Raw genomic sequence first — 20,932 nt, 5'->3', positions numbered from 1 at the left:
CCGGCCGCGAAACTCACCTCGGTCAGACTCTAGCCACTGGCACAACTTACCCGAACCCCTCTCGCGCCATCAAGCTAACCGAGCCAACCCTGGAACTGCCGATAGCGCTGAGCATCATCACGAGGTTCCCCTCATATCACGGGGCGAGAGGGCACCATTAGGGGTATAGTGAGATATGCGTTGTTGTGCGAAGGAGAGAAAAAGAGGAGGACTGGCTATATGGGCGAGAGCCCAGACAGGCCAGTCCGTGTGCGCGGACGTGCAGTGCGACAATGTCACAGGCTAACCCGGTGATAACTGGGCAGTCACGGGTTAATCCCGTGGCATCTGGACTGCACAGGCACCTGCAAAAGGAGAGTCAAAGGATGGAATAGCCTTGAAATACGTCATCTTGACAACAGCAGAAGATACCAGAATCTACAAAATTCCTATAAATTTAGCGTCCTCCTAAACCCTTCTGGTGGCATAGAAAATGTTGGAGGTAACGGAATGATACACCACAAGTGGCATTGAGTGTAAGAGTGAATTTCGTGTATTAATTAGGTTAAAAGAGAGAGAGAGAGAGAGAACAGGGAGGACGGAGTCCGACGTGGTTTATATACAGGGTAGCTATGTGTGGATCGTATCCACTTAGACAGAAACGCCAAAGAATGTGATGGCTTCAACAGAAAAAAGAAATAAAGAGAAAGAAATTAAGAATGGCATAAAATACATTATATGTCTTGCGAGACGCCAATAAACCAAATCAATCCCGATGCGCAAATGAAAGATATCGTCTGTCCCCGGACATAACAACTAGACGGTCGGTAATTTGGTGGTAACCAAAGTACGTTCTGGCTGTTGCAGGTAATCCAAGGCCTATCCTCTCCCAAGCCATAGCCATGGCTCTCTGGGATTTCTAGTACAACTTGGCTTTCGGTAGTTTCTGTAACCATGTTAATACGTCCAATATTGGTAAGTAGGTAGCGACTGGTAGGGTCAAACGAGATATCGGTTATCAGAGTACTAGTAGAAATCGCTTGGAGGCAGCTCCTTGATGCCGAATCCCAGATCTTGATCGTGTTGTCCCACGAACCGGACGCAAGCCGCTGGCCATCAGGCGAGAAGGCCACGGAATTAACGCAGCTGCTATGGCCTTCTAGGGTTTGGAGGCAGGCATTCCAATCCAATTCTACAGCCGGCTTCGTTCGAATCCATTCAGGTTCTTCTGCCCTGAAATTCCTCTTTATCAAACTACCGCTTGGAGCAAATACAAGCGCTGAGATGTATGCTTGCAGTGGAGCTTGCTCTATTATTGAATTATTTGATAGAGCAAACCGGTAAGCATCCCAAACAAGCTTTGATAACTGCGATGGATTGTTACCTCCCTATATCTTTAGTTAGACCAAGTTTCTAGTGCGGAGTTAGACTTGTACTCACTAGCAGGCCCTCGAGCTTTCTAATAGCAACAACGCCCGCAGGTATGGCTTGGAGTAGACTTAGAGCTTCCAGCCAGTAAAGGTACTTCGTCTCCAAAAATGTATGGACAACCTCTTCAGCCCGTAAAGGATCATGCCGTTTTGTGTCCGTGTCAGAAACCGAGTCACACAAGTGATCAACCCAGTAGACGCACGAGTACCGCACCGTCGCTAGCGGGTCCGGATTCGGTACTTGGACCTTGTCGCTCGGAAATCCCGGTGCGGTCAAGCTGTATATGTCGCGTCGCAGTGTTGTAGACATGGCATCAAGTGACCTTGAGAAGATGGTGTAGTTCACATCTTCTTTCCCAAAAGGAAAAACCCACTTAAACGCCTTTTGAGAAGCTTGGTTGCCAGCTTTATCAGAAGCATTGCCCAATAGAAAGTCCTTGACTGATTGGTGGACAAAATAAACAGTCTGGTCTCGAAGAGTCAAAAACGAGCCGCAAAGCCCTATAAGCTCTTCCAGGGACTGCGGATCATATGAGACATCGTCTGACATCTTGACGAGAGTGGTCAGTTCTTGAAGGCTAATGGGTCGGTGAACGATAGAGGAGACGGCAAGAATTTGCCTGCACAAATCCGCATAATCGGACTTAATAATCTGCTCTATCATCCGCGCATACAAGGAATCCAACCCGGGGGGGAATGCCCGTAATTTTGTAAGTGTCTCCCACCTCCGAACGCTCGGGTCTGCAAGTACTTGGCAGACCAAGGCCACCCAAAGAAAAGTCCCATTCGCGTTGGAAGAGAGATAGTCATGTACAACCGTCTGCATTGTGCTGTCGTACTGTTTCTGCTGCGACAAGTGAAGGCCTTTGTGGCGGATATATGCACTGACGGCAGTGGTGACGGATTCGGCGTTTAGCTCGAGGCTGAGTCTGGACTGCTGCGCGACGATCGCCAACTGTTCTTCGATCTGCACCCAGTTTCGACTAGATACAAGCCACTTGACACGAGCAGACACAGATGATATCTGGACGATCAACTTGAGAAGCTGCGGTTGGTCTGTCACACATTCGTCCAGAGCATCAATTACCAGATAGGTGACCTTCAAGTTCGGGTCTTCTAGCATCTCGTATAAAACCTTAGACAGGACGATCCATGCCATTGCGTCATCGGAGGGGTATGTGTTCTCCGGTAAATGTGAGAGCAGGCGTGGTTGCCGGTGGGCAAGCAGGTAGATTAAGCCTCGTAGCACGGCAGTTGCGTTATTGATGCGCGAGTCGGTAGCTTGGCAGAAGAAATATGCCAAGTTGCCGCCGTCAGCCATCACACGCCGCTCTAGCTCGTCGATGATACCGCATAGTAACATGGTCTTGCCCTTGCCTGGATCTCCCTTGATCCAGAGCAGGCGATTCTCCCGCAGCTGGCGCCATCGGTTGAAGTCGGGGTTGTCGAAGACCCAACGGTAAGCATCAGCCAGCAGACCGCCCTTCGCCAGTTCAATCCGCTCCTTTTCGACGTGCGGGTCTCGCGGGTCTCCGGACCACAATTTTGCCAGACAGAGGTAATCCTCGTGAAACTTGTCCTGCAGCCGCTTCCATGCTGTTGGATGTTAGCACAAGCCCATACCATCATCACCCGTGGTGGAAACCTACATCCATAGTAGTTGTAGTTGTATTGCGGCCCGGCGGCGTTGTTGTTATACTGAGCCCCCTGGCCGGTATTGGCATTGGAGAAACCCGAACCAGAATTGTAGAAAGACCGGGACCTTTCATGTTGCAAGGATTGAGCTTCGGGGTGTGTATAATGCTCGCTTACAAGATCAAATGTGTGGAATTAAAGGAGTTGATCGTCTTGCAATGTTCAGGGAGAAAGCGAGGGGTTGACAGAACGGAACGAAAAGATGAGTGTTGACCAACTGGTTAGCCGACCAAAATCTCAAAGGTCCCCAAACTCTGGTTTGCAGCTCAAAAGACTCATTCCCAACCAAAGGTGGTCTCAAAGCTATGGGATAGCGGATGTGCTAGCGAAATGTGCACATTTACGGCATCAGCTGTTGACGTCTGGCCTTCCAGATCAGCCTAGGTGTCAAGATACCCAATGGACACTACCTATTAATGCCCAAATTCCCAGTCTGGCGTGGGTCGGCCACCAATCGCATGTGCCATTGGTAGTGTGAAGATATCCTTTCGGGGAAACCTGAATGCGACGCCTGCCCCCACAACACGCCGAGCCACAATATACCTCCAAGGTGATATCAACATTTCATTGGTAACTGTGAAATAGTCTAGAGCAGTTAGCATATGGTTTCTGGCATAGGCTAGGGGGGATCATACGGTGAATCGAGGCATCGCCCAAAAAAAACCTACATTCTACCCCTACTAGCGGAATTTCGAGGTGACGGGAACAAGGACTGGTGATAAATGGCCTGCTTGGACGTGTGAGTGCCATAGTGCACCCAGTCCGTGGTGGCTGTGAAGCCAAAGAAGGGGATCATTCGAACTGTGGCAGACCCAAATGATTGGTTAACCGCCCGGGTAGTCATTCAATCATGGCATGGAAGCCAGGAGTCCATGTTGAGGATGGTGGGAAATGGAGGAACGGGCCGCAATGTGGATGGTCCATGACAAAATGGTTCGGGTTGCGGGGGCCAATGATTTCTGGGAAACAACGCCCTCACTTTTCAGAGCTTTCAGTGTCTCTGGTTCTCGAGACTGCACACGTCAAACACTCACAACACAATCTCAAACCATTCCACTTGTCTTCACCTTCCCGCTCTGGAGAAAAGTTCAGCTCCAAAATACGCGGCAATGGAACCCGGCCTCACTGTGGTAATCTGGTCTGCGGTTTGGTTTGACCATGTCCCAAGTTCAGGCGGTTGGCGGGTGGGCACTCAATTGACCAAACACCTCGACAGTTGTCAATCGATGAGGCTTCATTTTCAGGCCATCGTCCCCAGCCCAACCCAGGCTTAAGGCCATCCCACCCTAGCTGCCGGCTTCTGATCCTAGAGCTGTGGTTGGCTTGTTGCTCTCAACGCCGCCGTCACCCTGTTTTGCAGCCCTGGCATGCAGCTCTCTCCGCCAATCGACTCGTCTACAAAGGTGTTGGCGGCTGCGCCGGCAGTGTGTTGCAAGCCAACCGCTATAGTTATGATATGCCAGGATGGAAGGGAAGAGGTAGGCTAATGAAGGCAGATGAAGAAGGTAGGTTAAGGCAGGTATATGAAGGAGGTTATTGTAATTAGTTTGTCGTAGTGGATTACTAAACCGTGATCCAACAAGATAAAAGCGAGAGATTCCCTTGCCACGCTCTCATCTGCATACACATAACTGGGCCGAAGAGTACGAAGAACCAATCAGGAATGGTCTTCTGACCGAGTGCAATCTTGGTGTTACCCGTGTAAAAGATCTAGCCCTACAACGCTACAAACGGCTGCACAGCTCGCCTTGCTTTCCCGCGGCCGGTTCTACAGCCGCCCGTCTATAACGGAGACACTCACAAAGATCCAGCGCCCACGTCTAAGGACAGGGCTGCCAAGGATTTCAGAAAATGGCTTCTCCAACTAGATCCCTCGGAGATCGTCGTTTACACCGACGGCTCTATGATAGCTAAGCAGATGGGCCTCCCAGCGCACGCGGAGGACCCCGACGCCGAAGAAAGACCAGAGGGCGAGTGCGTAGGCTTTGGCTACGTAATCTTCCAAGGACAGACAGAACTCGGCCGCGGATGCGGTCAGTTAGAACAAGCGGAAGTTTTCGATGCGGAAGCGGAAGGCGCGCGGCATGGTCTCAAGGCCGCTGTGGCGCTCTTCCCGGGGGCACAGGCCCGGCCACGCATTACGATATGCCTTGATAACACGTCCGTCATTAGAGGACTCCGAGGAACCCCAGCTGCGTCGTCACAAGCGGCTTTCCTCGATTTCCGCGCCATCCGAAAGGGCTATGGCCCCAGTCTGGTAAACGTCCGCTGGGTTCCTGGCCACAAGGGCATCACGGGCAACGAGATTGCTGACGAGCTCGCTAAGGCCGGAGCGGAAGGGGGAGAGGTAGTCAATGAAGGCTTGGCTACCCTTTCGCATTCAAGGCGACTTGCTAAGAGAGAGACGCGTACGGATTTCAAAGCATGGTGGGCCGCGAACAAGCCAGAGTCTTATGCAGACTACCGGTTGGGGGTCTCTATCCAGCCTAACGACGAACTACAGCAAATCCCAGAATACTGGTGTGCAAATTGATGAGCAAGCAACGTGTGACGAACCGTTACAAGCACAGGAGTATATTGCTGGGATGTAGGACAACGGTAGTAGTAGCCAAAAGGTACTGGTTGATTGTGAAAGCTATTGCTTGCTGAAGAAGCATAATAACGAAGGCCGGGAGGCCTTCTGATATACTGGTCTTCAGCCCCGTCCCGTAGTCCCGTAAACTCGGGACCTCGGGACCTATCTGATTGGTCAATTCTATCTAGATACATGAGGCTCAACGATTGGATCGTAACACAAGGCTTGATACGTACCTCAAGTACGTACCGATTCCCTTTGGCATAAGAAGGCCTGGAAGCCCAACCTTCTCCTGGAGGTTGAGAAGATCAACAAGGCCTTCGAGACCAAAGTAGTTTATCAGCGGAATTGAACTACTGTTCCAAGCCCAGAACACTGCCCTTGTCACAACCACCCACAACGCTTCTCACCACCCACTTACTACACCCTCTTAGGTCCAACCTTGGTCGCATTTGTGGGGTTGTTTCTGGTAGGAGTTGCGTGAAAAAACCATAGTAAGTGGTTGCCGAGTGCCGCAGAGGTTGTGCTTGCAGGGCCAGTGGCTCCTGCTTGTGGATGGCCGAAGGATGAAATCCAGAGGAAAAATGCCGTCGATGATCAAAAATGCAAGTGGTATTCCTCCTGGAACAGAAGGAGGCTGGTCTGGCTGTTGTTGCTGTTTATCGTTGCTCGGGTTGCAAGAGAGTCCGTTATTGTCATAATTGATGGAAAAGGGAAAATGGGACAGACGCCAGACGCGCAGCTGCGAAACCTCACGGGCTGTAGGTAACTCAGAAGGGGTAGAGGTAGACCAGAGCGGCATGTAAGCAGCACGTTTTGGTTCTTTCATCTCGTATCAATCACTCCACGTGCGTAGAGGTACCTTTACGGATGGAAGACTGCAGTGCGGGATTGGCAGGAAACGGGAAGCCGAAATCCCGAACCAAGACACCGGTACATGGGTCCACAACTAGGGCTGACCAATGAGATGTTATACAGAATATCGATGGTCTTTTTTTTACGATACTTCAACTTCGAATGCTATAAGGACACTCTGACTCTGTTTCTGTGGTAAACTTACAACCTCTTCGTAGGTCATCTTGAGAGCTCTATTACTACCCTACTCTCCCTCAGGCTATGTTTTTGAGGGTAAAAGGCGTCATTATATTTCTGAAATCGTCCTAGAATAAGGGATCCGTGCCAGGATTCCAAAGTGACCAGAGCTAACGTCATTAGACGTGTTCAACAATTGCCATTGACTTTTTCTGGATTTCTGTCGGCTTGTTGGTAAGTGACATTATGAATCTCTTCACCTTCGAAAATCGTCCTCACGGCCGCTACTTCTGATTCACATCAGGCGGTTGGGTAAGGTAACTGTACTTCCTCCTCCCTTCAAGGTCCTACCTGCCTAAAAATCTCTTGAGTGCGCTCCTGCACAACTCCTGTTCTGGTGTCTCCAATCACGCCGTTTGTTTCCGTTGGTCAGCTTCTGTTGAAAGTGTATACGAAGGTTGCCCTTGTGTCTACACTAAATTACTAACACCACGTCTACACTAGCTAAGGTATAATCCCCCAACTCTGTTTATACAAGAAAAAGATACACCACTTCAAGTTCTTATATTTACCTCCAAAGAGTACCTCCAGTGTATAAACACTAATGAACATTTATTCACACCCGAACCCCTTCAACTTCACCATCTACACAGCCACGGTCGCCTCAAACGCATCCGCGTACACGTACAAGTAAGGCAACCCACCGGGGTTATGGAACCTTACCTCGATCTCTCCCACGCCCGTTCCGTCCGTCTTAAACGGGCCCACTCTGGGATGTGCGAACGCCGAACCGGGAGTATTGCACTGCACGTTGCCGTTGGGCACAAGCTGGCCGGCGTACCAGACGCTCATGTAAGCAGCGCTGTTGTAGTTGAGGCAGCGGTACATGAAGCTAAAATTGTAGGACGTGTTGGGGCGGGCAAGGAACGTCTGCCGAATGGCCGTGTAGCCGCCGCCCGCCGGGGGGTAGACGCGGATGACGACCGAACCACCGGCGCAGTCGCCGGCCCCCGCGCACGGGTTCACGCCATTGATGATCTGCAACTGGCCGCCCGTGGTGGACACAGTGTCGGTCCAGGGTGAGATGTTCCCGGTTGTAAGGTAGGACTCGAGGCCCGAGTTGAGGATGGGCTGCGGGGGGACGACGCGGGTGGCTTCGGCGGAGACGGTTTGGATCACGCTGGTTGTTTCGGTCGTGGTCAGGGTGCCCTTGATGGGGGTTGCATGTTATGTTAGTATGCACGCTGTGTGGATGAATGTAAGAGGAGAGAGACGGGAGGGAGAGATAAGGTAGGTATGGACCTTGGCACGTACAGTGTATTCGGGAATCTCAGTCGAGGTGGTTGTTTCGGTGACAGTCACGGTCGAGGTGGTAGACCCAGCGAGATGGCAGCTGCAAGCGCTGCTAACACTCGCCGAGGCAGAATCGCATTCGGAGAAGATGGACTCGGCTGGATCGGCAGAGGGCAGCTGGCGCTTTTGGAACAAGGTGGTCGTGCCAGCGGTTCTTGATACGGGAGTCAGTTTCAGGTAACAACAGAGAGGAGTGCGTGCGCATGGAATAGGGTCACAAAACACAAGAGACTTACTCGGTGACTGTTGCCATCGTCAAGGTAACCACAGCCGTCACGGTCTCCAAGTTGTTGTGGGTCGAAGTGACCGTCTCAACTTCGGTGACGACGGTGGTGGCAGGAGTCCAGGATAGCCATGATGAGCAAAAGGCATCGCCAATGCTAGGGACTGCGGTGATGGCGGCAAGACACTGACCGCCGCCGCACGTGGGAACCAACGAGCTAGAGGGGATCGAGCTGGAGAGAATCGACGAGCTGGACAGGACAGAGCTGGCCGGAGCTGAGTTGGTCAAGACAGAGCTGGCCGGAACCGAGCTGATGGTCGGGGTGATCAAGGTAGAAGACGAAGGAGGATGAGGTTTACATCTTGATGCCGCCGCAACCCCAACCAAGACGGGCAACACTCCATGCCTAGCGAACTTCATCTTCGGGAGGGCGTCCAAAACTGATTCTTACAATAAACGAGCGTAGGTAGCGGAGAACAGATAATGGGCGAGAAATATAAGGAGCAACTAAGGTAGGAGGGTAGTTACAACACACAACTTGCGCGGACCTCCATTGGTATATAACGAGTAAAAATCCACCATGAACGTTCTGGCCTAGAACATCTACAATTTCCCAAGACTTCGTCACTATTGGAATGGGAAGCACGCACTATTGATTTGTGGTGGCGATGAGCGGCTCTTCAGCTCAACACTAGCACGCGTGGCTAATTGCTCCTTGGACGACAAGGATCAAGTTGGTATGCAACCTGCAAGGGGAGAAACTCACCAACTCCTATCCGTAATAACACCGCCCAAAAAGCCAGTGAAAAGGGTTATCGTTTCCTAGAAATCTCCGATACCAATTAGAGATATATCCGACACCCGTTTGGATGCGTTTTCTCAAAGTAGACGGGTCGCTTTTGGGCAGCTGGCTATTAGCGATCACTTCATCGGTGTAGCTAGCGTAGCGAGGTACAGTAGAATTTCCAGAGGCAGATTACTAAGCGGGTGACTGGCTTTCTTGATCCTGCTTGCGTAGGTAACGGGAGTTGCCAGCGGCAAAGGGGAGACCCATTAACTTGAAGAAACTGGGGCTCGTCGCGAGTTACGCGCTGGGCAAAGGTGTCGAGATGACCGGGATTCCAAGGCCAGGCGACCCCCGTGTGGGGCTTTTTCACACGTATAACCCCAACCCTGAAATGGGTTGCATATTTAGACAGCGTACCGAGTACATCCGTCAAGTTTGCATTGTTGCAAGTATGCAACAACCCCGCATCAATGTTCGCGCGACGCAAGAGAAATTTGAATTGTGACGGCGCGGCTCAGCCACTAGTTGTCACGGCGCTGGCGGACCACTACATCACTAGGCTATGTTCCAAAAGGATACAAGTAACCGAAGCTGGCAATTCGGTCGCTCAAGTAGTCTTATATAGTTGTGATGGCAGTCGAGAGGCACAACTGCAAGGCTGCCATCATACTAGTCAGAGTGGGTCCCAGACCCACAGCGCACAAGATTATAGACTTTGCGTCACAACTACTCTTTGTATTCTACTTTTCTTCTTTTTTTTATCTTTCAATCTCCTACCAAATAGGATCATTGCTATTTACTACAATTCTTTCCTCTTTGCTATAACATAAATATATATCTTAGTGTATATTGAAATTGCGAAAGAGAATTATAAACTGTTATTTATCTATAAACTAATTTATTTTCAGTTTGAGTTTATTTTGTGTTAATATTATTAGCCCTTTTTAACTTTTTGGATTCTATTAACTTTCTTCTATTTAAAAGGCAAAATTTATAATGAAAGGCTCTTCTTTCATTATTATACGTTACTTAATAGTATTATATATACTTGGGTTTAATAGAAGCCTTTTTTATAATATTAGAAGAAAGATAAGAACGTACTTACTAACTCTATAAATAAAGTTTTTGTGAGAGATTAGACAGTATGTAAAGTAGACTATCATAAGACGAGAGAGCACTGTTAAGGGTAGAATAAAATATGAATTATTGTATAAGGAAGAGGAAAGGAAGTATGCGTAGAGGACTGGCTGTATACGTGAGAGCTCAGCAGGCCAGTCCGTGCGCGCGCACGTGAGACTGCACGTGACTGCATAACATGTGGCCAGTGCGTGAGTGCATAGCTCTGGACCATGACACCAGCTCTAGTATAGCATATGTGCAGTCAGTGCAGTGCAACCACATCATAGGCTAACCCTGTGATATAAACTCTATTAATCTCTTTTTCATTTTTCATAATTAATAATTGTTTGCTGCAATGCCTTAACTAACTTATAATAATAGCACCAGTATAGAAATGCTACAGTGAATTGTGCACTTGTAGTAGAGCGGAGCGGAAGCGGTAGGAAGTACGACAGCAGTGCTGAAGAAAGCAGCGTAGTTGCAAATATAATAGAGGGATATTATAAAAGAGATCTTAGAGAGAACTTTGCTGTCAAGACAGAAGAGTACTGTCATGGGGCTAGTGCCCGCGGCTGAAATGCCTGGCAATCTTGCCAGGCGAGTGCTCTACCCTCGCGGCAGGCAACATTGGCCTGTGCGCGCGCACGTCTCTCTTTTTAGGACAGCCGGCCAGACTGCCCAGAGGGTGCCCTTTTCTCCCCTTCTCTCTTCGTAGAACCTTATCGATTCATTTGGCCAGCATCTGTGTCAACTATGCTGTACCCCTTACAAGTACAAAGAACTCTGCACTGTGAGAAACAACTATTATAGTGAACTCTGCATTATAAGAGTAAACTATATTGTATTGCTTTGATTGTGCTTGCTTGCTTAAGAAGTAACTAACTAAAAGAGAGAAGAGGTTTTTATATACACGAACGTTGAGTATTTAGAAGCTTCTGTAAGTTGATAGGAGTGCTTGTAGGAGCACGATACTATGAAAGGAATGAACTGAATCTATAAAGTTCTGGTACATTCTATGATGACAAATTAGTGTGACGAACGGCAGTCTGATCTGCCTAAGTGGGATAGTTGAAGGTAAAGACTATCAGTGCTGTTCCGTGAAGCTAAAGAGTTCACAACAAGTATGTCTGCAATACTGGTCTCGGTGATAATGATCTATTGACTACTGTCGAACTATCTGACAATCTGAGTTTTCCCGTAGCCCCTTTATACCTGCTCGCCCTCTGCGAGATATCTGTCTCCGGATGCTCTTGTCGAGCCCCATAGGTCTGTCTAATGCGTGCCTGCTCACCCCGTGAGCGTCTGCTCGCCGTGAGCACTTCGTTCACCGTGAGCGTTCTGCATGCGTTCTCTGGTCCGTCCTGGCTTGGTGTGTGACACGGCCTGGCACGGCCTAACCCGTTTAGGCCGGTTGTATTACCAAAGCCATGGTTGGTCCGTGTATCCTCATAAGTTCGTAACAATTAGTCTAGAAGGAATGCTGAACAAGTTAGAGAATCCCAGAATATAGAGGCAAAACTTCTATATTCTAGCACGTTCTGTGGGAGCTGAGTTAACTGATTTCGTAGAAGGAATAGTTTAACCAGCCTTCTATACTACAAGGTAGTACAAGGCAGTTACAAGGTACAGTACTAGCCACACGTTAACAATAATTAAATAGTTTTTTTAGAAGCAGAAAATGACAACCAATAAAACTATTCCGTAAGATAAATAAAAACTATGTAAAATATTTAATATACTGGTAGCGATCCGAGTACCCCTTTAAGAGTTGAAAGTAGAAGTAGTTTTAATAATAATTCCAACAATTAATTCCCGGATATTTCTCTTTTCTCTTTTTGAATATTTGAAGAACCGGAACTTTAATTTTATATTATAGGGAAATTATTATTAGCAATGTCACACGGACATTCGACAACATCACTAATCTCCCCAAGAGCCGCACGGCTGAACCCTAAGCCTTGCCACACGGCTTGATGCCTCAGGCAACCAAGCCACACTCACTTTCGGGAAGTCTATTCCCTTAACGGCACGACTTACCTAGAATCCCCTCAGCATCCTTAGCGTCTTTGGCGTATTCCAGCCAACGACACAACTGCTGCCTGTACTACCTCCACGCTAGGCCGCCCAGAACACTACCCTTGTCACAAGCGAAAACCTTATCCTGGAAACGGGTTAAAAAAGTTAATAATTTAGATAATAATACTATTTAATATTCTGTAAGGGTTCTACGAGGTATACACACAGGTAGGCCTTGGTGAAAGTGATAATATTCGACAAAGAGGAAAAGGGAAGTCTGTGCCAGTATGGCATGGAGCTTACAGCTAAATACACAAGAGAGGTGCGTATATCGAAGGTGCTAGAAACGCCAAGGTCGAAAATGTGGTTCGTGCGGCATACCCCAGGAGTGCACCCAGTCAGAGGGCAGGCCTGGCTTTCATAGAGTTCAAGCCAGGCAAACACCCCTAGGCGCCAGCCCCATGACATATTCTAATACCTTTAATTCTTCTAGTTCGCCTCTAAGTAGGAAGTAAATAAAAATTTGTTAAGACGTTAATTGGGTATATTTAATTTCATTTTTAAATTACTTTATAATTCCTATAAAAGTCGTATCTTAATTTCTTAACTACTATCTGGACGTAGGAAGACGAAGGTAAAATACTATTAACGCTACGCAAGTCCGTTAGAAAGGGTGAAATAAAGATTATAATTATATTGGTATTAATTTCAATTACGCTTTCTAAACCTAGTTGGAAAGGAAAGAAGAAGACAATAGATTCAAAAATAATTATAATAGCCGGAATAAGCAATAACAATACCTAATTCAACGTAAACAGATTACGTATTATTGTTGAGAAAACTCTAAATAATTGATTGGAACTTATTGAAGACATGCAGGTTAAAAAAGTATTATTTTTTTAAAAAGGAAGATATTATATTTAATTTCATTTAATAATATATTTCCTAATATTGTCACGACGTAACCAGAGGGCACGTTGTGTATAATTTAATTAACTTGGACTAAGAATAAGAAGCTGAAGAGGGAAGAAATCTTAAAAGGGAAGGCTCGATGCTAGAGCTGGGTTTTATACCCAGACCACAGGCGACAACTAGTGACAGCCAAACCTGTAAATGGGATGACCCGATTAAACAGCACTCATGTAAATAGGAGCCTTAATAGCAGGCATGTGGCAGCCCAGATAGTGTCAGCTGTCTCAAATATCCGCCTTCAATCTTTAGTACTTATAATACTAATACGTTTATCATTTTTAATAACTACAATATTAATATGCCTTTGGTATTTGGAATTTAGAATGCTGATATACTTTCTTCTTTTGGTAATTATAATACTAATGTATTTTCGGCGTCCGGAATTTAAAATACTAATATACCTTCCGCCTTTAATAGTAATAATATTAACATATTTTCGAATTTTACCACTCCTAACGTTGCAATATCTTCGCCTTTCCAAAATCACAACGTTGTTTCCTTCTTAATTTCGTAAAATAATTTACTTAAAGAAATAAGCGCGTAAAAGAGCTTATCCTTAAATAAAATAAATATAAATATCTCTTAACCATTATTCAGGAGGGAGTGCATGTAAATTTGTATAATTAATATTATAGCGTTAACGGGGCGTTGGTAAAGGGTAAATAACGCTTCATTTAACGATAAGTAGAATAAAAGTTCGCAAGACGTTGAAACGCGGGTTCTTGGTCGACGACGACAGCAAAATCATTTTTGACATCAGAATCGTGTTCAGGACGTTCGATTACCCGTATCTACGATGCCACATCAATTGCGCATCGAAGACGCGGGTGTCGCGACGGACGGGAGCACCGGTGGCGGTCTGGTGACGAGCCGGCACGCGCCCGGAAATCTCGTGGCCGGAACACCGACGACGACAATGACGGCCGGCGGCGCCGAGCCAGAAGTCCCTGCGGGCCCAAAACCCCCTCAGGAAGATGCGGAGAAGTTTATCCTCGAGGCTATGAATTTCCCCGGTGTTAATAGCCCACAAGACGCTCGCGCGGCGTGGGCGGAAAGACTTTTTGAAATCGCGAAGGACATCCTGCGTGCACGAGGCTGGGCGCCTCAACTCCACACCGAGCAGCTTCGGAATGACATGGACGAGCTAAAGAAGATGGTCGCCGACATTGCAAAGAAGCAAGCGACCCCCCCGAAGACTTGGGCTACCGTAGTCACGGGCCCGAACGCCCGACCGACGGGTCTGAAGAGATCCCACCTCGCCCCGATGGGCACCCAGGCATTTGTCCCCCTTCGAGCCGAACGATGCCTCACGGTCAAACTGAACGATAAGCCACTCACTGCTGAGCAGGAGAGGCGTACGGCCAGCGATATTGTGAAAGTGATTAATCAGAAGTTCCCCAAGGCCGACGCCAGAGCGGTCACGAAGCTGCGTCTCAGCGGAGACTACATTATCACATTTGGAGAAGAAGGGAGGAAGTGGTGTCTGCAGAACCAAGCCTGGGTGACACACACTCCACAAAGATGCAAAGGTTGCGTTCCGTACCGTCTCGGTGATTGCCCATGGCGTGCCGTGGGCGCTCATTGACAACCTCGAGGCAGAGGAGCTGGCAAAGGAGTTGTCCGCAGCGAACAAGATCACGTATTCGCCCAGCAGGCGGAACCGGTATCAATCGACGGAACACCAGCCCCGAGCCAGCCTGAAGCCACCCAGCCGGCCGAAGAGGTCCTACAGCACCAACTCCTCCAGCAGACGCAAACCGCGGCGACGCAGGAACCTATGGGGGACGTCCCCCCTGCGACGCCGTCCCGGTCCCAACCCACACACGCTGACGAAGACAGCGACCTAGATATCCCAGATGCAGAATTAGCAATCCTGGAATCTGAATGGCATGAAGTACAAGCTAACAAGAAGCGCGGCCCCTACACGAAGCAGCAACGAGAACATCTTCCTCCTACAACAAAAACCCTTGGCGCCAAGTGTTAGTGCTAACTCTTGGTTGCCCGCAAAATCACTAACACCACCTAAATCGCCGTTTTCACGGTCGATATCCAAACATTCACAACATTAAAATGTCTACGCCTTCGCCCTCTGGGGCCCCCCCACCACCGCCGCCGGCTATAATACCGGTTACACCTCTGCCGGACTCCATTTTCGTCCTGCCCCCGCCCTCCACGACGGCGCAGTCGGCCAAGAGAGCCCGAACTGCGGACGAGGAAGCCCGTCCTGCTCACGCCACCACCGCCACCTCTGCTGCTTCCGGCCCCATCACGTCTTTCGCTGAGACCCTCATCTCTGAAGCTCTCGCCAAAGCGGAGAAAAACTCTGCCTCACCTCCCTCGCCCACCCCGGTTACGTCTGCCCCAGCCGGCAAAAAGGTCTCCACTCCCTCTGCCAGCAAGGGAAAGGGACCCATCTCCTACGCGGATGCTGCCGCCCGCGGTACAGAGTCCACCTCCGCCTCGGCCTCCCGCTCCACTCCCCGCTCCAGCCTTACCCGCAAGGCTGCCGTACCCCAGAGTGACGGCCGCGTCTTTCTTCGACTGGATAGGGACTCCCCTTTCGCCAACACAGATGTCTTTGCCATTCGCAAAGAAGTGCAAACATTCCTCCGCCTCGCCCCCACCGACATCCCTGGCTGCCATACGGTCCCTACTGGTTTTGCCCTCGTGCCCAAGGATGACGCTGTCCGACAGACCCTCATGGCCCATAAGGACGAGATCAGTGCCCGTTTTGGTTGCGTCCAAGTCGAAGTGCCCAAGAAATGGGTCACCTATGCCGTCCCGAATGTGCCTATGACGATGCGACTCGGTATGGTCCCTGTCGACACTACCACCGCCATCAAGGACGAGGTTCTCGTCCAAACCGGCCAAGAGCCTGTCGCCCTCCGTCCCTCCCAGTCCTACCACCCTGGCGAGGCCTATGCAACCTGGCTTATCTCCTTTGATAGGCCTGTCTCTCCCTTCCGCCTTTTCGACGTTAGCAACGTCAGCCGCCTCGTCCAGAAACGCCGCCCACTGGACCAATGCACCGAATGCTTTGGGTGGCATGGCCGTAGAGGGTGCGCTCGCGCTGCAAAATGCCCACAATGCGGACGTACTGCTCACGGAGAATGTGACCGTCACACTCAATGCGCCAACTGCTGTGGCCCTTTTGAGTCCACCCACGTCGAGTGTCCTATGCGCCCGAGACGCCAAAGAGATACCATCATCCGCCCAACACCTGATCAACAGCGAGAGATTCGCCGTAAAGGTGGCATTCTCTTCACCGAGAAATACGACCGCGCCGCCCCCTCCGACAACCAGCAAAACACCCCCACGTCTCCCGACGAGCTGTCTAGCCATGGTTCCGCTCCCTCCGGCCCTGAGAACTCCAACAGCTCTGACCAGAGCCAGCCCCCAGCTGATGAGGACATGATACTAGTCCAGTTGAGCGGGTACGCGTCCTCGGATAACGCAGTCCGTCGTTCTAGCCGCCACAAAACGCCCTCCAAGAGGGCCGATGGCCAATGAGCGGACAGCCGACCCTCTCTCGCGATAGCCTGAACAGTTCTAGACTACGTGTCCTTCAGGCTAATGTAGCACGAGCACGCGACACGCACAAAATTGCCCTCCAAGCTGCTAGTGGGGCTGGAGCGGACGTGATTATGATCCAAGAGCCACGAGCGTGGTTCCACGAGGGCCGCTTTGGTATTCCCGGGCACCCTCTTTACGCTCTTTACGCTCTTCACGCTCTTTACACTCCTGTCCGCACATGGACAAAGGAGACTACTACCCACCCACGCGTCGCCACGAACGTTCGTAAGGGAATGACAGCAGGAGGGTACACTCTCGGCCATACCAGAGATCTGCTATGGGTAGAGACGCAGGGTGTCACTTTCGTTAATATTTACCGCCGGTCAAACGACATTTCGGCCCTCGAGCTACTGCAAAATTGGCGACCAACGACAAGGACACTCCTCGCTGGCGACTTCAATGCCAAACACCACTCCTGGCAACCTGGCGCGGAAACATCAGAAGGTGCCACGCGAATTGTGGACTACGTTACAGAGCATGGCCTGGATTTGCTGACAGCCCCTGGCGTTCCTACCCACAACTGCGGTAATACTATCGACCTTACCTTTACGAACATACCACTCTGCTCAACAAGAATTGCTCCAGAGGCGGACTGCGGCTCTGACCACCAAGTCTGCATTACGGACATCCCTATCCAACCGGTAGAGCCTCCTCGCCGTCGACTGGTCCTTCGAGAAGACCCAGAGGCTATTAAACTATATGCCGAAAACGTTTCGTTTGTCATGGGTTTGGTCCCGCTCCTCCCTGCAGGCGAGAACTCCCCGGAAAGGCTCGACGAGTTCGCCGGAGCCCTCTGCAACGTCCTTACAGAGGCCCTCCAAATCTCTTGCAGGCCATCAAGACCTGAGAAAAACGCAAAGTGGTGGAATAAAACGTGTACGCAGGCCTCCAGAATGTTCCGCAACTATCGGCACAACAATCCGAATCCCATCCCCCAACGGATAGAAGCTCTTCGGCAAGAGTTTAAGAGGATAGTCAGAGAAGCAAAGCAGCTGTTCTTCGACGACCTTATCACGAAAGCGCGAGACGACAAGGACATTTTTCGGATCGTGGCGTGGCACAAACCCCGCGACCGGATGGAGGCCCCCCCACTAGTCATCAATGGGCAGACCGTGATCGAGCCAGAAGCCAAGGCGGAGGCGCTCCGCACGGCCCTTCTAGAAAGGAACAGCGAAGAGGAAGACCTCGGAACTGGCTGGGTACCCACGGTACCACGCCGTCGCCTACCCTGGTCGTCCGTCGTACACGCGGATGAAGTCTACAAAACACTTTGCGGTTCTGGCAACACGTCCCCAGGCACCGACGGTATTACCGTCCGTATGTTGAAAGCGTCCTGGGAAGCGATCAAAGACCCTGTCTTGCGGCTCTATCAGGGCTGCGTCGCCACCGGCTACCACCCCCAAGTCTTCCGACAGGCGGAAGTGGTTATGATACCGAAACCTGGGAAAGACCAAACGACGGCCAAGGGATGGCGGCCCATCTCACTCCTGTCCTGCCTTGGAAAAGGCATCGAACGCCTTATTGGCAGGCGGATTGCTTGGACGGCCATTTCTAACGAGGTCTTGAATCCCCAGCAGGCTGGCGCCCTTCCAAGGCGTTCGGCCGTTGACATTGTGGAAGCTTTGTTTCACGATATCGAAGCTGCACTCGACAAGGGACTCGTTGCTGCACTTGTAGCCATGGATGTCAAAGGCGCCTTTGATGCCGTCCTAGTGAATAGGCTGGTCTTACGTTTGCGGGAGCAAGGGTGGCCGGATTGCGTGGTCCGCTGGATTGAGTCTTTTATGACAGACCGCATGGCCTGCGTTCGATACCCAGGGGTGACCACACCTATGCGCCGTCTCAGATGCGGGCTCCCTCAGGGCTCACCTGCATCGCCAATCATCTACCTGCTCTACACAGAGCCGGTCCACCGCCTCGGGGAGAGCGAAACGCAGCATTTTGGATATGCAGACGATTGTGCAGTTCTTGTTACTGGCTCCTCGAACGAAGAGGTTGCAGAGAAGGCTCAACGAGAGCTAGACACCATGGTCCGGTGGGGAGTAGACAACGCTGTTGAGTTCTCCCCGGACAAGACCGAAATTCAGTTTTTCTCCAGGAAAAGACAAACTGCGCCTTTCCCAACCATTACACACGGAGGAGTCGAGGTGGCTGCACAGCCGGCAATGCGTTGGCTGGGGATTTGGCTCCACAGCAAGCTGAACTGGAAGCACCACATTGAGCACAGGCTCGCCTCCGCCAAACAGGTAGTCCACCACATACGTGGTCTCAACAGAGTCTACCACGGCGCCCCTCCAGGCTCCATAGTGAAGGCTATGAAGGCTGTCGTCCTGCCAAAGGCCCTATTTGGCTCTGAAATCTGGTGGCCAGGCCATAAGAAGCACGCTCTTCATCGTAAACAAGGGGAGTTTCCGCTTGTTAGCAATGGACTGGCGGACCTCGTCCATAAAGTCCAGACTGCGGTTAACATTGCCATCCGCGCCAGCTTACCGGTGTGGAGAACGATGCGCCTTGCCATTCTCTACCGCGAAGCTAGCCTGCCTCCCGTCCCCCTTCTTCTAGAAGCGGCCCGGCGGCGGCACGCTGTGCGCCTCCTCACCTTAGATCCTGCCCACCCGCTCGTCCCGCGTCTCTCGGAACCCCGAATGACGCCGCACGGCCTGCCTCGCCGCCCTACAACTCTACAGACGGCTGCACAGCTCGCCTTGCCTTTCCCGCGGCCTGTTCTACAGCCGCCCGTCTATAACGGAGACACTCACAAAGATCCAGCGCCCACGTCTAAGGACAGGGCTGCCAAGGATTTCAAAGAATGGCTTCTCCAACGAGATCCCTCGGAGATTGTCGTTTACACCGACGGCTCTATGATAGCTAAGCAGATGGGCCCCCCAGCGCACGCGGAGGACCCCGACGCCGAGGAAAGACCAGAGGGCGAGTGCGTAGGCTTTGGCTACGTAATCTTTCAAGGACAGACAGAACTCGGCCGCGGATGCGGTCAGCTAGAACAAGCGGAAGTTTTCGATGCGGAGGCGGAAGGCGCGCGGCATGGTCTCAAGGCCGCTGTGGCGCTCTTCCCGGAGGCACAAGCCCGGCCACGCATTACGGTATGCCTCGATAACACGTCCGTCATTAGAGGGCTCCGGGGAACCCCAGCTGCGTCATCACAAGCGGCTTTCCTTGATTTCCGTGCCACCCGCAAGGGCTATGGCCCCAGTCTGGTGGACGTCCGCTGGGTTCCTGGCCACAAGGGCATCACGGGCAACGAGATTGCTGACAAACTCGCTAAGGCGGGTGCTGAAGGGGGAGAGGTAGTCAATGAAGGCTCGGCTATCCTTGCGCACTCAAGGCGGCTTGCTAAGAGGGCGGCGCGTACGGATTTCAAGGCATGGTGGGCCACGAACAAGCCAGAGTCTTATGCAGACTACCAGTTGGGGGTCTCTATCCAGCCTAACGACGAACTAAAAGAGCTGGACAGACGCTCTTTACACCACCTCCTCGCGGCCACGTCTGGCCACGGAGACTTCAAGGACTACCACCAGTGCTTCGAGCACGAGGACGCCCTGCTGACATGCTTCTGTGGAAGCTGGAAGAATCCCTTCCATCCCTTTTTCTGCAGGAAGGCATATGCAGTTTCCCCGGTCACGGGCGAAGCGGCTACACGGGAGAATCTCTCCCTTGCTATTGGAATTTACTGGCAGCGCTTCATCGCTAGAATCCAGACCTCGCACTTCTTTTCATGGACTTGCACGAGAAAGGCGTGGCGCCAGACACTCTGGCAACAGCACACTGACGGCGGTGGCGCCGCTGACAACCTTACGGGGTTTTTACGGAGTAGAGGGGTGGAGGTTGGCCATGGCCACGACATTGAGAGGGTTACGGTGGACTTGGACAGGCTAGTTCACCGTGCAAGGAGACGGGAGGAGGCCTTGCGGGAGGAGGAGAGCGAGAGTGAGAACGGAGAGGAGTGATTTTGTCATTTCTTTTATCTTTTCTTTTGTGCTACAGGTTCCGTCATATACTGGCGGCTCGCCCACTGGGCGATTCAATTATAAGTGTTGTGCCGCGTTTACGCTATGGGCAACACATGATCTACACTGGCAATAGGCCTCGGTTTGCCCCCGGATTAATGGTTTTGGTGGACAGTTAGGGCATTGCTCTTAATCTTGTATGCTAGACTCACC

General features: G+C 50.9%; 6 protein-coding genes across 6 annotated transcripts; 4 read left to right on the top strand and 2 right to left on the bottom strand.

Annotated features, from left to right (window-relative positions):
- Positions 1-713: 713 nt before the first annotated feature.
- On the bottom strand, positions 714-2,568 carry SMAC4_13672 (uncharacterized protein; the record flags this gene model as incomplete). The annotated part of the gene is made up of 2 exons (XM_066091534.1): positions 714-1,367; positions 1,420-2,568. The coding sequence occupies 2 exons, from the start codon at positions 2,566-2,568 to the stop codon at positions 714-716; spliced, it is 1,803 nt and encodes a 600-aa protein (XP_065946935.1).
- Positions 2,569-5,007: 2,439 nt separating this feature from the next.
- On the top strand, positions 5,008-5,637 carry SMAC4_13671 (uncharacterized protein; the record flags this gene model as incomplete). The annotated part of the gene is made up of 1 exon (XM_066091533.1): positions 5,008-5,637. The coding sequence occupies one exon, from the start codon at positions 5,008-5,010 to the stop codon at positions 5,635-5,637; it is 630 nt and encodes a 209-aa protein (XP_065946934.1).
- A 1,348-nt stretch (positions 5,638-6,985) lies between these two features.
- On the bottom strand, positions 6,986-9,230 carry SMAC4_09756 (uncharacterized protein). The gene is made up of 3 exons (XM_003343604.2): positions 8,301-9,230; positions 8,026-8,218; positions 6,986-7,920 (listed from the first exon to the last, which is right to left on the bottom strand). Exons 1-3 carry the CDS (start codon positions 8,705-8,707, stop codon positions 7,357-7,359), a joined length of 1,164 nt encoding a protein of 387 aa, XP_003343652.2. The 5' UTR covers positions 8,708-9,230; the 3' UTR covers positions 6,986-7,356.
- A 4,747-nt stretch (positions 9,231-13,977) lies between these two features.
- Positions 13,978-15,028, top strand: SMAC4_09800 (uncharacterized protein; the record flags this gene model as incomplete). The annotated part of the gene is made up of 2 exons (XM_003343178.1): positions 13,978-14,662; positions 14,703-15,028. The coding sequence occupies 2 exons, from the start codon at positions 13,978-13,980 to the stop codon at positions 15,026-15,028; spliced, it is 1,011 nt and encodes a 336-aa protein (XP_003343226.1).
- A 223-nt stretch (positions 15,029-15,251) lies between these two features.
- Positions 15,252-16,691, top strand: SMAC4_13670 (uncharacterized protein; the record flags this gene model as incomplete). The annotated part of the gene is made up of 1 exon (XM_066091532.1): positions 15,252-16,691. One exon carries the CDS (start codon positions 15,252-15,254, stop codon positions 16,689-16,691), a length of 1,440 nt encoding a protein of 479 aa, XP_065946933.1.
- Positions 16,692-16,987: 296 nt separating this feature from the next.
- SMAC4_13668 (uncharacterized protein) lies at positions 16,988-20,719 on the top strand (the record flags this gene model as incomplete). The annotated part of the gene is made up of 1 exon (XM_066091531.1): positions 16,988-20,719. The coding sequence occupies one exon, from the start codon at positions 16,988-16,990 to the stop codon at positions 20,717-20,719; it is 3,732 nt and encodes a 1,243-aa protein (XP_065946932.1).
- Between the last annotated feature and the right edge of the window lie 213 nt (positions 20,720-20,932).

This window comes from Sordaria macrospora, chromosome 4, assembly GCF_033870435.1.
Source record: "Sordaria macrospora chromosome 4, complete sequence".
NCBI lineage: Eukaryota > Fungi > Ascomycota > Sordariomycetes > Sordariales > Sordariaceae > Sordaria > Sordaria macrospora.
Note: the sequence above shows the minus strand (reverse complement) of the source record. Positions and strands in the feature narration are given on the sequence as shown.

Coding starts and splice junctions, on each gene's coding strand:
- SMAC4_09756 (XM_003343604.2), bottom strand. CDS start 8,707: ATGAAGTTCGCTAGGCATGGAGTGTTGCCCGTCTTGGTTGGGGTTGCG. Junction 8,219..8,300: donor ACGATGGCAACAGTCACCGA/GTAAGTCTCTTG, acceptor TCCCGTATCAAG/AACCGCTGGCACGACCACCT. Junction 7,921..8,025: donor CTGAGATTCCCGAATACACT/GTACGTGCCAAG, acceptor ACCCCCATCAAG/GGCACCCTGACCACGACCGA.